The 18,646-nt window shown below is 37.8% G+C and overlaps 1 protein-coding gene across 4 annotated transcripts in view; it reads right to left on the minus strand.

Annotated features, from left to right (window-relative positions):
• LOC130407918 (VPS10 domain-containing receptor SorCS1) overlaps window positions 1-13,633 on the minus strand; it is a 138,079-nt gene extending 124,446 nt beyond the window's left edge. For all 4 annotated transcript variants that reach the window (XR_008904703.1, XR_008904702.1, XM_056731260.1 and 1 more), the window contains exon 1: window positions 12,785-13,633. Coding sequence is in view for 2 of the 4 variants with exons in the window: in XM_056731260.1 (XP_056587238.1) it covers window positions 12,785-13,507 (723 nt within the window). In the remaining 2 variants the exon portion in view is untranslated. The remainder of the gene's footprint in view (window positions 1-12,784) is intronic.
• Between the last annotated feature and the right edge of the window lie 5,013 nt (window positions 13,634-18,646).

Here is an 18,646-nt window from a genome sequence, read left to right on the forward strand (position 1 = left end):
CAGGAATTTTCTACAAAGTTGGATTACATGTTTCGTTAAAGTAGAGCTTAACAAATAAGCTTAGGGATGTTCAAATCCTACCATTAAAGTTATGGTCAAAGGAAAGTGATAAGAAAGTTCCCCAAAACTTTTGCAAGCCTGGAAAAATGTGATTAAGAATATGACTTACATTAAATTGAGAAACACTGCACAAAAGCCAACAAAACCTATAATCTAACATAAGATGTTCTATCTATTAATGCGAGTGGAGAATTTATTCCAATCGGTCAAAGGTTGAGATGAGTTTAAGCACACGCTCGCATCAGAATGTCCTGCTGGCAGAGAGAATTAAAGAAGGACCCGGGCTGAACCCAAAGCGTCTTTCATTTGTCCATCTCAGTGCGTCTGTGAATCATTACCCTTTTTCTCTTTACTCTGAATGGCTTCAGTCACCATACGAGCTCAATGGCCGCTCATACCTGCTAAATTTCTCCATCTATCGTATATACATAACCATTTTATTTTTATTTTATTGGAGTATCAAGCAGACCACCTGGTTTAATAAATGATAAATGTGATGACTCAATTAATAATGCATTCCGGCAAGACCGAGTTCGGTTGATTGACACTTCTAAGGGACTTAAAAGGGAAGCGTACGACACTCTTTGGAGCACAGCCAACAGAAATCTGTCTCACCCAACTGTGACGGGGTAACGCAAAGTAAAACATTATGTTTTAATGCGTCGTTTCTCTATCACAGACGTTCTCAATTTCTCAAAAGTTCAAATGTAAACAGAAGTCATGGGGCCACATCTGGACCCCGCTTGGCTAAAATAACTTGTAACGGGAACTCTATTAAGCACCTGATTGCAAATCTTACAAATTAAATTATGATTTATGTCACAAGTACTTTGTTCAAATGAACATTATTGTCTTTTTTACTAAATGCTTCACACAATAGTCCATAGATGAGGCTACGGGTAGTGAAATCAAACACATCTCGTTCTTACTGTTTTAGTTTACTATAATAAAACTATGGCAATTTTAAAATATTTAGTGATGTTTTTTGTTTGTAAAGCAGATGTTAACCCAGAAATACTGTCATGTTTGTTACATCAAGTTTTGACAAAAAGGAAATTAATTTAATGCATTTTTTACACAGCGTATTTAGCAAAATAGAAGCTAACGCAGCTTCGGTTAGGCATAGAACAACATAGCGAGATAAAAAAACCTTTTAGAGGATAAAAGAGGACACAATTCACACACCGAATTTTTCATGACGCTGTCAAACACGTCCCCTGCCCAGCTATTCCTTGCCTTTTACTTGAAAGGAAGCGACCCGTGATCAGTTCATCTTGATCCCATTGCCCAATCCGAACGGCTTGATGGCTAATGATCTGCGGCCTGTTGTGGTTAAGCCCTTAACCGATTCATCAGCCGTCCTCCTGCTCTTCCGTCTCTGCTTTACATATAAATTACAGAGCGGTGGAAAAAACAGGGCGGACAGTGCCATTTTTATTCCCCTGCCCCCTGATTTCATTTGCACAAACATTAGGATAGTGGAAATGAAAGCTGATGGGAAGGAAGATGGAGGACGAGACGGACGGACACAATCATGAGGCGCCCATCATCGGATACAGCCCCAGAATGGAGTAATTTGAAAACGTGTACGTTTTACGAACGATATACATATCAGATTAAAACTTGTTAATTGTAGATTACACAAAAGTGTATAGAGAACAGAGAACAAATGGAGACCAATAGCATAAATTTGAGGCGGGACTAAACAAAACAATTAAAACTTTTTGACATTTACAAACTCCACCTTTAAACTTAAAAGCCTCTTTTGAGTCCATAATAGAAACACATTCATGAGAGACCGAAGGGACGCTTCTGAACTCCATCGTGAAATCATTTCAATTGGAAATGGACTCGTGTGTTGTTTATAAATGACCGGTAAAGGAGATAATCTCTCAGAGCGGCCAAGCGGTGACACGCCGAGGCGCTTGATCAAAGCCGTGGCTAAAAGAAACGCAGTCTTTCGGCGCTCTTCAGAGACGTGAGATAAACATGTTTGGACACAAGCAGATGCGGCAGGTGCCTCCAGATGTCTCCATCCATCTCCGGAGCGTCTTTTCAAAGACGTCTCAGGCAGATGGGCTCGGTCGAGTTCTGGCGTGCGCCATGCCCCCATCTTTTTATTTTTCTCAGTCTGCCCGCACGGCGTAGAGAGCTAGCCGCTTCTGCACGCTAATCACATTTACCTTCAAACTGAAAGGGAAAGTAGGCAGGGGAGGGCTGTTCTGAGGAAACTCGAATCAAGCGTCCTGTAACTGAGTGTTGCTTTTATGCATATTCTTTAGGATATTCAAAGGAAGGGGTGTTTTTCAACATGATTTATTTAATATATTAATCCACACCTGCCTTTGAAATGCTTTCACGGTGAGAGGGCATAACAGCTGTTTGATGTCGCCTTACAGGGAACCTTTCTTTTCTCTTATAAAAACTCATTCTATACTAATTTTGCTTGATTTATTACCTAACTGCTGTTCACCTGAAATGAATACAAAAACTAATGTTAAAGCGATAGTTTAACCAAAATATATATTTTGTCATCATTTATTCAAGCTCAAAACCTGTATATACTCCTTTTTTCGGAACACAAAAGTAGATATTTTGAGAAATGTTTCTGTGGTTTAGTGTCCATACAATGAAAGCAAATGGATGCCGGTGTTGTTTGGTTATCAACATTCTTCAAAATATGTTCTTTTTGTAATTCTGCAGAAAAGTCACTCAGGTTCACTGTAACACGGTTCATTTTGTAACTAACATTACATACAGTATGAGCCATTCCTTTCCTTCCCTGATTAAAACTGTCCACTAAGCTAAATCCAGCTCAAAAACAGGTTCCAGCGCTGGACTTTCAATCCATTTGGGCCTTTGCATCAACGTCTCAAACCATTTCCCAGTTGCGGTTGGTTGTCAGCTAGTTTCAAGTGCGCGAGCAGGTTTGGACTGTGAGGTGGCAGCGGGCTGTGTTGAGGTGCTGCATGTTTAATAGCATCTAGAGGGAATGTCAATTACACGTGTAAGATTGATTTGGCTTTTTTGTGCTCTCCACAGAGACCTAGCATGATTCCCTCAGCCTGTACCACAAATCTTATTTCACGTGGTCACACACGCGCTCAAACAGGCGCAAACACATGTACCAAGACCAACATTTATTCTTTATATACATTCTTTCCTTCCTTCCTTCACTTTTTCTCTTTCTCTATACTGTTTCTACTGTGTCTTTCCTACCGTCAGCTTCCTTTCCTAATTCCTTCCTTCTATCACATTTTATTTCTTTCTTTCCTTCTTTCTTACCTTCTCCTTCCTCCTTCCTTCCTATCTTTCTTTCTTTCTTTCTTTCTTTCCTTCATTCATACTGTTTCTTTCTTACTGTTTCTACTCTTTCCCACCATCAGCTTCCTTCTTTTTTAGTTCCTTCCTTCTATCAAATTTCTTTCTTTCTTTCTTTCTTTCTTTCTTTCATACTGTTTCTTTCTTACTGTTTCTGTTCTTTTTTTACCATTACCTTCATACTCTCCCTTCCTTCTTTCTTTCTTTCTTTCTTTCTTTCTTTCTTTCTTTCTTTCTTTCTTTCTTTCTTTCCTTCCTTCCTTCCTTCCTTCCTTCCTTCCTTCCTTCCTTCCATCCATCCATCTATCTATCTATCTATCTATCTATCTATCTTTCTCTGTCTTTCTTTCCTTCATACTGTTCCATTCTTACTGTTTCTACTCTTTCCTTCCTACTGTTACCTTCATACTCTCCCTTTCTTTCTGTCTGTCTTTCAGTCTTTCTTTCCTTCTTACAATTTTTTCTTTGTTCATACTTTTTCTTTACTGTTTCCTTCATGCTCATTCTTTCTTCCTTCATTTCTTTCTTACAGTAATTCCTTCCTTCCTTCCGTCCTGTACTTTCTTTACTTCTTTCTTTCTGTCTTGCCTTTCTTCTTTCAGTTTTCCTTTATTTCGTTCTTTTCTTCGTTCATACTTTTTCTTTCCTTATGTTTTCTTCATACTCTTTCTGTCTTCCTTCTTTCTTTCTTTCTTTCTTTCTTTCTTTCTTTCCTTCATTCATACTGTTCCTTTCTTACTGTTTCTACTTCTTCCTTCCTACTGTTACCTTCATACTCTCCCTTTCTTTCTTTCTTTCTGTCTGTCTTTCAGTCTTTCTTTCCTTCTTACAATTTTTCTTCGTTCATACTTTTTCTTTACTGTTTCCTTCATGCTCATTCTTTCTTCCTTCATTTCTTTCTTACAGTAATGCCTTCCGTCCTGTACTTTCTTTACTTCTTTGTTTCTGTCTTACCTTCCCTCTTTCAGTTTTCCTTTTATTTCATTCTTTTCTTCGTTCATACTTTTTCTTTCCTTATGTTTTCTTCATACTCTTTCTATCTTCCTTCATTTATTTTTTCATAAAGTAGTGTTTTCCTTCCTTTACTTTCTTCACTTCTTTCTTTCTTATTTTCCACCTCCTAAATGATACACAAAAGTAGTAGTATGATCTGTCTTCAGACGATTTTTAACAGACAACAAAAATCCCCAGACTTACATTGAATGAGGAAACTTCCACATAGTCTGACTAGAATGACAACACGGACATCACTGGCACTTAAACGCTGTGGTTTCAAGAGCGGAGCAGAAGTATCACTGAATGTTTTCACAGAAAGACCAATAATGGCTTTATTTATATGTTGTAATCTCAGCAGATTAGTGCTGCGCTACACACATTTAGTCACAATATCTCCCGCGGTGCGATGGCTAAGTCGCACAATTATCTCAATCTGTCATCTCCTTCTCTGCAAAAAAGCATAGCCTTTTCCAATCCTATTTCAGAGAGTCACAGATCGACCGTGATTCAATTTACCAATCTGCTACAGATATGCATGAAAAAGCCCATTTACGGCAGGTCAACCACACTGCATTCTGGGAAATTGAAACCCCTGAACAGCCATCAAACCGTAGCCCTGTCAAACTGTAGCTGCAACGGCAGCCTGCTGTGCATGCAAGGGTATGTCATTCTGTTTTTCCTCTTAACTTATTAGCCTGGTTATCTAACTCTGTTTTTCTTTCTGTCTCAGTTAAGTCTTATTCAGTTAATTAAGACATTGAGCTGTCTTACTAAGAAACAGCAATGGTGGTTACAGTCCAATTAATTACCGATCCTTATAAGAAGATGCAAATGATCTCGCACCCATGCAAAAGTGTCAGGATCTGTTGGGCATCTTGTAAACATCCCACAACACGACATGATGATTACTTTCTAATTTAAGACTCTATTGAAAGCCACATATGGAACATATTGCCGCATGTTTCAACACTGCTGTAGATCACGTCTATTCGTGAGAGCGATTTTATTAAAGATTTTATAAACCAAGAGTAATTGTGTGTGGAGCGTGTGCCCGTGTTGATATAAGGGCCTTTATAAAGCAAAACGGAGCATCTTATGTTACCGTGGGTTTGACTAATAAGCTTACATTGAACAGAAATCGAATCAAACATCTGAAAAATATATTGCGAAAGTGAAACGTGACACACTTCTGAAGCAGAAATAAAGTCACACTGACCTGAGAGAATAAAGGCATGTCCTCCATTGAATAACACTGTTCTTCACCCAGGAAGCATTTACATTGGAAATCAATGTTTTGTTTGAGGCTTTAATACATCTGGAGCAATTCTAAAAAACAGTATCATGAATTTACTTTAGCTTTGAAAATGTCCTGTATTATATTGCCTAAAAACTTACAATCGTAAAAATCTAAAAGCTTATTTTCATTAACGTATTTCTGAAATATGAAGTCATTGTATATAGAGTATTTATCAATATTTACATAAGCATGACTTAATAATTTGTATAATAATATAATGTTGGATATTAGTTTGAAATGAATTGAGAATGTGAATGTAAAAAACAAAATATGGACATAGTTTGATAAGAACCACGCATTAGAAAGAAACATAAAACGTACCACAGCTAGACAACAAATTCAGAAATTTTAATGAGTATAGTTAACTGTCACCCGTTCTGTATATGGAACACCTAAGTTTGCGTCAATATTGTGAATGTAATTTCTAATCGAATCATGACAAACTATATATCATTGGAAAGGTCTAAGACTCTAGAATACAGATTTCTTTGGGGTTTTTTTTTTATTTATGTAGGGAGAGTAATTTATTATTTTAAACGTGTGCCTAGATTTTTTGTTATCCCTATGCGACTTTTATGTATTTTTTATTCAAAGAAAAACATAAACTTTTTTAATTTATTTTTTACAATTAACCTAACAACATACCTTTAATTTTTTGTGTGTACGTGTTTTTTTTAGCAAAAATCAGCTACTTTTCTTTTTTCAAACAAAACCAACCAAAAGTCTCTATTCCAAAGAATTTGTGAATTACCGCTATTTTAGTTCCAACATGAATTGCATTCTTGAGGCCTTTTGCCCTCCGCCGTTCACGACGTCGGAGCAGGAACAATTACACCTACTGTGTCCAGTACGTGCCCTTCAGACTTACGTCCACCGCACTAGCTAGTGGCGTAAATCAGAGCAACTTTTTATATGCTATGGGGGCCGCAACAAAGGGGCGGCTGCAACCAAGCAAACAATATTACATTGGGTGAGGGATGCTATTGCTCTATCATTTTTTTTATCATTCAGTCTCCTTCGATTTGGGATTAAAATATGGACTAGACCCATTAGAAGGAAACCCAAGAAGCACAGCTATACAACAAATTCTGCAAGTTGAATGAGACTTTCGCCCCCTCTAGGAAACAAAGAGAAGTTCAGCATTACTCATTCAACCAATTTCAGTTCCGAAGATATTCCCTACAGAGAAAGCAACAAGCTACTATCAACATGCATGTAAAGACTATGAACATTTATCATTGTTCAGCATACACAAAGAAGTATATAACACACATTCAGCACAGCAAGAAATATTTTGTATAACGCTACTTTGTTACACTTTTCAGTGAAATAAACTCACAAGTGGCTTCCCTAATTGTCTCTGCTAAACTGGAACAGAAGTAAGCATTTTTAAGTTAAAACAATAAAATATGATCATCTTCCATAATTTCATTCCACCTACAACGCAGAGGCTTGTGTGCTGGTAATATTCTTTTTCTTTAAAACATAATTGAAAAGAATGAACCGCTTCGTGATACCTTGAAAATAACCAAAATGTGCGATTGTGGGAACGGGACTCAAATTGAACAAGAGAGGGAGGTAAGAAAATCATTATAAATCTAGAGTGGGTGGACACTAAGTAAAATTTTGTTGGAGCCGGCGGGAGACCAAGATGAAACCCGCAGTAGCGGCATGAAAAAATGTGTCCCACGCGGAACTCTAAAGTGAAATATTAAGTCTGTTTTCATCTCCGAAGAAGTATACAAGAGGAGGCGAAGCAGCCTGACTGTAGCCTATTATAGTCAGATTACTCTTGGCTTAAAAATCTCTCGCACAAATGACCGTGACCTCCCTACAGAAAGGCCTGATAAAGCGAACATTATTCCTAGAGTAATTAGTGAATTAAGAGAGAGAGAGAGAGAGAGAGAGAGAGAGAGAGAAAACTTGCAAAGAATGGAAGATAAAAAGTTCAATCTCCCAGACATAGACATGCAACCGGTGGATACGGATATGTGAAAATAACTGAAGCGTAGATATTCTCAGACACAAAAAGTGTAATATTTCAGGTTAAGATTGCATTCAGGAAACTGCATTCACAAACCTTTCAGTTTCAATGGACACAAGTGCTTCTAAAAGTGTCCTCAACCACCCCGAAATAAATTACCTAAAAAAGGGATCAGGTTCAGAACAGACAAAAATAAACTGATTGAAAGCCCAATGAACAATCAGAATCAGATGTTCAATAGCTTTCGTGCTGCGATAGACTGCCAGTGAAGCACAGCTTCTGGGTGGCACCCAAAATGATGTGTTTAGAGCCTCTTGTCCAATGAACATTGATTTTTTGCTCCATTAAAATCAATGGAACAAGTAAATGCCATAGACGACCACTCAAGCACAGCTTCAATACAACTCCATGGGCAATGAGTCCCTAGAATGCAACGGCGATTAAAGCAGATTTCTACCCTGCAACTGTGCTGTGTAGTATTTGTATTTATAAGATCATAAATGATTTTAGGGGAGGAGGTTATGATTACATTTGAAAGAAGTATTGATTTTTTTGGTCTAATTTTGAAAAATGTGCACTGATGAATCAATCACAATAAAAAAAATTTTTTTTCTTGAATTTAAAATCTAGTGTACCCAAGTGTGTCGCTTCTAACTATTGCATCTTTCTAAGAATAACAAGTGACCTTGCATTGAATAGTTGGGATGCAGTTTCAACCGGAGAGTCATCTGTTTCAACAGTATTGTCCTGTCGGATGTCTGAAGAAAATAAATTCAAATTATACTAGGAGTAAATGTATTTGGTGGCTGTTTTTGTCTAGCCAAGGCAGTTTTCAGTGATATTTGTCTTCATTTACATTGCTTGCCAAATACTTTGTAGCAGAGCTACCATTCATATCAGAAAAATAAAAATTGTTCCCCCTCAGCTGTCCACCCACAGCCCTTGGCATTGGATATTCTTCAATCTTTGACTCTTTTTTGCCTTCTGAGATGTTAAAATTAATAGCTTTTTGAGTTGAATGTCTAAAAAAGGATTGTACATTCTAGCATTTGTTTGAAGTAAAGATGACTGTTGCGTGGGAATACATTAGTACTATTGTTTATTATTATTATTTATTCAGTTTGTGTGCCTTTCGCAGGAGGAAAAAAACTTTATTGCTTTAGACAAAAACACAACAGCATCATGTTTTACCTAAATAACACCAAGGTTGTGAATTATTAAATAATAACAGAATATTAGGGTTTGTTAGCCATTATTCTTTATTAAAATGAAAAACTTAAAATTAACAAACTCCTTTAAATCAAACGAATAGTTAGAATAGTAAGATAATAAATTATTATGTCAATCTTTTCAGTTTCATGTCATCCCATGACATATATATTTGGCTTTGTTAGTTTTACTTAGCTAGAGACAATACATATTTATAAAAATATGTCATTTATATACATATAAGTGTACAGTATATACACCTGCATGATCTGGGGGAATTCATAAGTATTATACAAGGTGGCTAAAAGAAAATGTGAAGCTGACGTCACGCCTAAGTTGCATATTGCAGTGGCGCCGCCATCTTGGGAGGAAAATAATCCACTGCTATAATTGTTTTTTTTGATTTATGAAGAAATTGAAAGTGAAAGAACCATGGGCCTTTCCAGGACGACTCTGAGTAATGCTTTTTCAGTTTTCTAGCACAGCAAGACCGAACTATCATACTTGTATTTTCTAATCAAAATAGAAAAACAAAATACTGCGTGACATCGATTAACAAGCACCATATGTATGAATTTTCCTAAGGTGAATCATACAAATACATATGATTATTAGACAAACAGCCCCCGGAAGCCCCTCCCCTACACCACCCTAGACCCTGTGTCACTGGTCTGAATGGAAAAAGAACTAGAACGTACCAATAAGATCGTCCAAATAAATACGAATTAGCCATCTCGTGAAACAGTTACGAATTCCTGTGAGATTGTGTTGGTAAAGTCTGAAAGTGGTGAAGCTCCGAAAAGCACATAAATCCATCATAAAAGTAATCAAACCACTTCTGGGGTTAATCAATATTTTGCGAAACGAAACGATAGGTGCTGGAAAAAAACGATAAATATTTTGAGCATATTGAGCAAAACTGAAACACATTAAAGTGGTAAGATAGAAAATGGAAACACGTCGATAACATTGAATCTCATTGGTTCATAACATGTATGACAGCTGGTCACAAGACATGTGATAACCAACAATTTGGGACCAACACACGGACAAAAATTATGTACCTTTATATGAACTATATTCACCTGCGGTCTTACACATAGGAAATGACACGGGGGTGAATACATTATCATAAGAAAACATTAGGTTAGACCATTTTCATTTTTAAGTAAACGAATCCTTGAATTACACGGTTTGTCACTTTGATTTTGACGTAAGGAAGAATTTGTTCACTCCACAGATGTGAAAAATGTGACAACTTGAAACAACCATTATTGGAATACATCTTGCAGCTCAGGCTTAGATCATAAAGGCAGAGGTTGACAGTACAATATGTTTTTAACCATCCAATTAATTGCATTTTAAAAGTCAGTTGGCAACATAGTGTTATAAGATTAGACATATTCCTCTTCCCTCTTACATGTGCTGTGGTAAAGGAAGCCATAAATAGACTTTTGCAAGTTAGCAACATTAGCGTGAGACTGTGACACATAAGACAACTGGTGCTGGTTGCATATTTTACAGGATCTCGGGAAATTTGTGACTAACTTCTCACTAATTGGCAAGAAAAATGTTTGATTCTTTCCTTCTGTCTGCTGACAGAAACATCTTCAGGGAAAATAATCACCCCCAGTGCCCCCGACTGAACCACAAGAGAAGATTTTTTACGTTTGTGACGTCATACGTTGCTTTCCAGTTTTCCAGAAGTTTTCACAGTTGTAGCCTATTAAATGTCAGCTGTGGAAATTGTAATATACGCGGGTGTGTGTGTGTGTGTGTGCGTGTGTAGGTGTGTGTTTGAATTTTCATGACAACTTGACATTTATAAAAGGCTTTTCCACCTTATTTTGTGGGATGATCTGAGTATATTGTACATTGATTTGTCATTTGAGAGTTCTCATTGGAAAAGCCCCACAGAGGGTCTTAGAACGGGTTTATAAAACTTTCGGTTTTAAAATAATAATAAAATATATGATATTACTTGAAGGAACAGTTCACACAAAAATGAAAATTGTGTCATCGTTTACTCACCCTAAAGTTGTTCCAAAACTGAAGAATGCTGAAGAATGAACCAAACAGTTCTTAGCCACTGCTGACTATAGTCAGAAAACATTTCTTTGTACATTTTTTTGTTCTGTTGAATGTGTTGAACACAAAAGGATACATTTTGAAGAATGTTGGAGAGGAAACAGTTCTGGGGCACTTCTGACTACCATTGTATTTTTTTCTACTATGGTAGTCAATGGTGGTCAAGAACTATTGCTGTTGCGAGCATTCTTCCGAAAATCTTTCTCTGTGTTCATCAGAACAAAGAAGTTTATACAGATTTGAAACAACTCGAGGGTGAGTAAATGAAACCAGAATTTTTATTTATGCGTGAACTGTCCCTTTAATTGTTTAAATATTGATAATTATGTCCACATTAACAAATATAAATATTTTCTATATTATTAAAATTAAACCATATTATGCCATTTGAATCAGTTCAACAACCAGCATTAGCTCAACCGATAGCATGAGTTTAAGGGTGGGTCATTTTTTTGTCCAACCAATGACAGACAGGAAACCTTTTAAAACACACTCAATAAGTTTTGTTGATACTATATCAATTAAACACACTACAAAATATTACATATCTTTCTATACTGGGAATGACTGGATCTGTTTCAGCAAAAAATTATTCTGTATCATATACATAAAATCTAGTTTTAAAAAAGAGAGAAAGAAAACATATTTATTTATACCTGTACTATTGCCTAAGAAATGAAAACTCTAGGCTTTACTCAATTATGCATTTTACCACAATGACACTGAATGTATAATTCAATAAGTATTTTTACTATTATAAAGCTTCCCCATGCCTTATTGTTAGGGAAAGAGCCCGTTTATATTGAATCTACCGAATTTGCTATTCATACTGCACAAGACAGAAAATTCAATTATAAGATATGATAACGGCAGCATGATTTTCAGCTCGAAACCAGAATAACTGCGGCCTTCTGTTGGGACAGACTGAGGTTTGCTCTCCTGGTTTTTTCTCATTTCTCTCTCTGCATAGGCTATGTCCCGAAAGTTTTCTGTTTGACTGTCATCTCACAAATAAATGTGCTGTGTTAGTGAGCACAGTGTTTAAATTAGGAAATGCCCTCAGATTTTACCTGCAGGCATGACAACAGCTGCTCTGACAGTTGAGGGAGAAAAACATAACGGCGGTGAAAAATTAGATCTGATATTTTGCCGACATAGTAGTAGTAGTTGTTGAAATGTGAAATATTACAATGTGCAAATTCACATTAAGTCTGTTTGCAAAGCATGAGAGTAACGATATATAGCACACCAGTTTAAGAAAGCAATAACTCTCAGTAGTATGAGAATATAGTATATTTAAAGGTGATACTACAACATTTAGGATCTGGCACACATTTTAGCATTAATAATGCACTTTGTTTTATTCTTAATTATCACAAAATCTCTTCAAATACAAGATCTGCTACAGCTATCAAACTACCAAATCATCAGAGACAATGATTTACATTGAAAAGCCTGAGACGCAGTTGGTGAGTCAACGTCACCGAGAACAACTGTTCAAACTATTGTGCAGCCCTCAAAAACACCTTGCTGCCCAGGAAAGAGTCCTTCGTTTTGCAAGTGTTTGTCAAACAACACACCGCAGCAAGTTTACAACTACAAAACGACCGTGAAATGCATATGAAGCAAGCACTTAATCAACAATGGACATCTGTTCGTTTCCAGTCTGCGTCGAAAGACACGCGCACACAGGACGCGCGCTCAACGCGCACACAGTATGTCACACACACTTTCAGCCACACATTCACTGAGATCAGAGTATGTAGATGGTGCATAATGTTCACTCAATGGGGGCTTTAAAAGACGAACTGCGTGTTTTTTTCACTTACGCTGCTGTTTTGACCGGACCAGTGCACCATGGCTTGGTTGTGTGCGGAATCCCCAGTCAACGCGAAGGTAGAGCTGGTAAGTTTCAGATCCTCCTGTCGCGATGTGGCCGGTCTCCTGTCTTCCCTGTTCCACCTCAAATCAGAGCGCGGGACTCTGCGAGCAGCCCGCAAGGAGCCGTTCCCAAAAACCCGCGCTCGGGGCGCGTCGGTTGACATGACGGATTCCCTAGCGCCTCTGCGCACTCTTCGCTTGAGCTCAACAGGGACCGAACCTGTGCGCACGACCTGTAAACCTGCCAGTTCGGGGTTTGAAACTTTGCCATGAGGGTCCATGGACCCCTGTTTACCATACGGTGGCATTTTGCCTTCCACCGCCTTATTTGAGTGAAGGTCGGTATTCCGTTTGCGCTCGTAGTGAGCGCATTTCTCGCCATCTGCAGCGCAATCGCTATGAGTGACCAGCTGCCCGGTTTCAGCACCAGTCGAATTAGACAGCGCCATTGACCCGTCTTCATTATTGTCAATAACTTTACCCACAGACCCTGTTGTGGACGAAATGCTACCGTCCATCCTCACCAGTAATTCCCGACCGCTCCACTTATCAAACAGCTGACACGACCGGCAAGTTATCGCCGATCTGATCCCCGGAACCCAGACGAGCAACAGTACCAAGGCGCAAAAAGCGCTGACATTAAACCGGTGATTTCGGTTTCCTTTCTCCATCGCTGATAATATCAGTGTGCAGTCCGCCTGTCAGCCCTTTACCTCTAGTTAGGCTATGGATAAAAAGAAGTCCTCATACAAGTTGCAGCGCGACGAATCGCCCCGAGTTCAGATGTGGAAAAAGTGCGATTCAGCGAAGCGCTCCAAGTTGAAGGATTTGATCAAATGAAGCTCTCCACGCGCGGAGGGGAGGAGCTCGGGGGATCGGAGAGGAGAGCTAGACCATAAAGAGACGATTCTTTGCAGAGCACCAACATTCTTTCTTTATCACCCAGACATTTTTCCCCAAAAATGTATGTTGCATTAAAAAACGCGTACGTTCGTTTGAGGTTTGAAGGCGCGATGAACTTTCTTTTACTTTCTACAGATTAATTCGGCTGAGAGCTCAAGCTAATTTTATCGCGGGTAATTCGGGACTTCATAGCCAGAGACAAGCATGACTCGTGCCTGAATGAGGAGACGGTAACAAAATAATCACATTGGGTTGAAAACGCACACTTGCCGACGTAAACGGAGATAAAAGATGTATCCGAGAATTTCAACTCGAGACCGCTCAGATTCTCCGCACCGTCCTCTAGATCGATGAACGCTTTGCAAATGGATCTGATGCGCAGTCACGTTTCAATTGCAAGAAAACAAAATGAACAACCGCACAAAGTGGCTCATCACACATTAATTCAACATCACACATTCCCGTTCCCCCTTTCATACCTAATTAGATAGACGGTAGTTGTGTTACATCTGCAGATGCTTCACTGCGTGTGTTTGTGTAGAGCTCATTAAAACTTTCACACCCTATAGTTTTCTATAGAAAGGCTAACAACAATGACTATTTTAAAGAAATATACGTATAGAAAGACAACATATAAAGTTCCTAAACGTCTCAGTTATTGTTTTTTCTTCTAATAACGTAATAGCATTTTTTTACATTGTATGCAGATCTCATCCACACCAATTGCCATCTATTCTAATCTTTTCTATTCCATTCTGTTATATTCTCTCCTGTCTTATCCTACCCCCGCCCCTATCCTATCAAATACTTTTGGAAACTTGGGTAGTAATATTTGATTTTCGAATTTGTTTTGTCCAATATACACAATGTTTGTCATTCTAAGGTCAGTCAATTCAAATCTAAGCATTGTTTGTGCAAAGGTTCTCTCTCTCTCTCTCTCTCTCTCTCTCTCTCTCTCTCTCTCTCTCTCTCTTTCTCTCTCTTTCTCTCTTTCTCTCTCTTTCTCTCTCTCTCTCTCTCTCTCTCTCTCTCTCTCTCTCTCTTTCTCTCTCTCTCTCTCTCTCTCTCTCTCTCCCTCTCCCCTTCCTGTATGAGTTAAATCCACTGTCTTGTCATTGTAAAAGCATTAAAAATGACATACAGCTACATCGGCCGAGACTCACAGTATTAAATAGATATATTTGATTGAATTAATAGCATCGCTATGAACTGGTCTTCAGAGCTGAGATCGCACCATCACTCTCATTCTTTCACTCTCGTTCTCTCCAGATGTGCTCAAAAGATATCATGGTCCATCATCTTCCATCCCTGTGTGTGCATCACAAAAATCAATGCTATTTGAATGCGATCCGTCCGACATGCAGGATGCTCTGTTAAAAACAATAAGAAGATCTGAAAGCAACGCTGTGTGAAAATGAATTAGAATTCTGGACAGAGGCACAGAATGTATCTGTTGATTTCAGATCCGATCCGCCACAATCTCTTTTGTCAAACAGTTTGAAACAGAGACAGCTACTACGTTCTGATTCACCCAACACCTCTGCTATTATTTGTCATATCCTCACCAGCAGATGAGCAATGTCACGAATCCAAAAGAAAAGAAAAGACGTTCTATTTCCCATGCAGTTGCACAGATTTCTGGCAGAAAAAAGTTACAGGCTTTGGTTTCATGTCAATTTAGGCACAGGTTTCTAAAGAAGGATATGTTGTAATCCGTGTTCCCAGGGCAACAGTGAAGAATGGCTATAACTGGAACAGTCACAGATATCATGAAAGCCACACAGACACAGATCACACGGCAGGAAGACAGACCTGATGCATTTGACTAGTGCTCAAAGCGGAGACGGGGCTTAGTCAAGGTCGCCCATGACTTACATAGCAGCAACAGTTCAGAGACCAATAATTAACTGATACATGACTCACAGAAGAATTTCATCAAAGGAAGAGGCGTCAAGCGAAGAGAAAATATGGGAAAATGAGGAGAGAAAAAAACAGACAAACACCCAAGGCAAACTCTATCTGCTGTAAAAAAACCTTTGGTTCTCTCTTCCCAAGGAGAACGTTTGTTTTAATGGAGCAATTTCCGCAAACATTGTTTAGTATTCGTTCTCTGTAGAGTCCAGCGGGAAGGTCAAAGGCAAGCTGTACTATTTAAACAGAGCTCAGACTCTAGCCGCTTCATCTCTCTCTCCTTGTTTCTCTAATAATTCCCAAAAAATCACATCAGTATTTTATAGGTTTGCATTTTGCTTTAATTGATCTGAAGGTTGTACATATCGGGGAATCGGGCATCTGTGTGCTTTGGGCAATTCATAACTCAGTCCACGATCGATGATTAAATCTATTGGGAAAGCCCAGATAAATTTTAAATATATATTAAAATAAGTGAAATGTTATTTAAACTCAGGTGTAGACGTTGGCTATTTTCATTTAGGTATTTTCATGTAGGCAATTTTCATGTGTCTTCATTTGGTCTATGAAAATCCAGCCCAAATTATTTTTCTAGATAAATTAATATAAAAGAGGATTCTGTACACAACCTTGATATTGCCGCTTTCCCTACAAAACCTTGTGCAAATACACTGTTTTTTAGAAGGAATCACTGTAGATTTTAATTATTTAAATACTATGTTGTCAAAAATAACAAGCACTTTTTAATAATAATTATTGATTAATTGTTTGCAAAACGCAGTGACAAACATAAAGGGTGACTAATAATAATGAAGAAAAAAGCCAAATAAGTTACAAAATATATATACATGTACGGAGATACAAGATTTTGGAAAGACAGCAAAATTATATTTAATTTTTTCTAAGCTGCATTCCAAAGCTTGAACTATTTTTCGTAGGATAAAAAACAAATAGTATTTAATAATCACTAATAATACACATACACATTTAAAAATGTAGTGTCAAAAATTGACAATTTCAGTATTTGGTTAGTTGACAATTACATTGTGTCCTAAAATATCTGATTCAATATTTATTTGGCACTGTTATTGGTGTCTTTTATGCTATTTTATATTATAAATATGAATAATATAAAATAAAATAAAATAAAGCTTGTCGAAAAAATGTTGCTTTGTCACTGGACACATGTAGGCCTACAATATATTTGTAAAAAATACCCATTTATTAAATTATAAATCAAAAGCTGGTGCCAGTATTCATAAATCTATCATTGATGTTAATTTAAACAGTAATTTTTCACATTATTAAAGGATTGTGAATTTAGACTGGATTTCACAGACAGGGTCACATTTACTTATAAAATCTATAGCAACAGAAAAGACACATTTCACCTTTTAGAAACAATTTACTTTAAATCTTGTGGTGTCAAAATTGGATTTACAAGGCCAATTTGATTAGCAAATATGCTAAACCAGCACAGAACAGCATGTGTTTTATATATCAAAAACAGAGCTTGCCAGTATGCCAGCTGCTTCAATCCTCCACACGTTCACCACCAGAAGTCTGGAGTCGCTCCTGTTTCTACAAATGTACCGTGGCACCCGTCGCTCCAAACACCAGGTATTTTGGCTTCTTGCTTGCTTCCATTCCTTCATCTACACGGCCCCTAAAACCTCCGGTGGTTACTTTAGAGAAAATGAGAACCGTTTGATTCCCTTCCAAATACAACAGTCACTTCAGGATGTATTAATTTAGCCCTCTTCGGCTGGCAAATCAAATAACTGAATGCGATAGAAAAGATTTTGTAACTGAATCAGAATTTGTTCCGTTCTGACATTTTAGACGTCTCAAATTTTGTTTCTCAGTGTTCTGGATACTAAAAGCTTGTCAGACACTCAATACAAAAGAACATCTATGACTGAAATTGGTATTATGACAAAACCACTGTCTTGAATAATGATGGTGGGAGATCCTGGCACAGATTTGTAGAAGAAAAAAAACACAATACACAAAATATAAAAGCACTTTTAGTCACATAAGGGAAAAGTAAATGTACTTTTTAGAATCAGTCCAGTTTTTTTAAATCTTAAAGCCTTAGAGAAAGACAATATGCGTGTTATTGCTCCTAAACACAGTTGATTAAAAAGATTTTTCTATAATGGAAGTCACTTTAAGTTATTGTAGTGTCTTGGTATTATTATATACTGTACTGTTTTTTACATAGAAGCAAGTGTCGCTGTTTTCTACTAGGACATTTCACCTAAAAGGTAATATTCCATTCCATTCCATTTTCTACCGCTTATCCGAACTACCTCGGGTCACGGGGAGCCTGTGCCTATCTCAGGAGTCATCGGGCATCAAGGCAGGATACACCCTGGATGGAGTGCCAACCCATCGCAGGGCACACACACTCACTCATTCACTCACGCACTCACACCCTACGGACAATTTTTCCAGAGATGCCAATCAACCTACCATGCATGTCTTTGGACCAGGGGAGGAACCCGGAGTACCCGGAGGAAACCCCCGAGGCACGGGGAGAACATGCAAACTCCACACACACAAGTCGGAAGCGGGAATCGAACCCCCAACCCTGGAGGTGTGAGGCGAACGTTTTAACCACTAAGCCACCGTGACCCCCAAAAAGGTAATATAATTAATCAAAAAATAATATTTAAAATAATATCAGTGCAATTAAAATATTATATTTGTTTTCGATTTCTGACAGAATATATTATCCTGTAATAGTAACTACGTGTTCCCTTATTTCCGTTTTATCTTACACTCTTAAAAAATAAAGGTGCTTAAAAGGTTCTTCACAGTGATGCCATAGAAGAACCATTTTTGATTCCACAAAAAAGCATTCAGTTCTCTTTCTTACTTTTTATAATCTGAAGAACCTTTTTTCGCCACAAAGAACCCTTTGTAAAACAGAAAGGTTCTTCAGATGTTAAAGGTTTCAAAGAACCTTGTGAAGCACCTTTTTCAAAGGGTGT

The sequence above is a fragment of the Triplophysa dalaica genome, chromosome 2 (genome assembly GCF_015846415.1).
Source record: "Triplophysa dalaica isolate WHDGS20190420 chromosome 2, ASM1584641v1, whole genome shotgun sequence".
Taxonomy (NCBI): domain Eukaryota; kingdom Metazoa; phylum Chordata; class Actinopteri; order Cypriniformes; family Nemacheilidae; genus Triplophysa; species Triplophysa dalaica.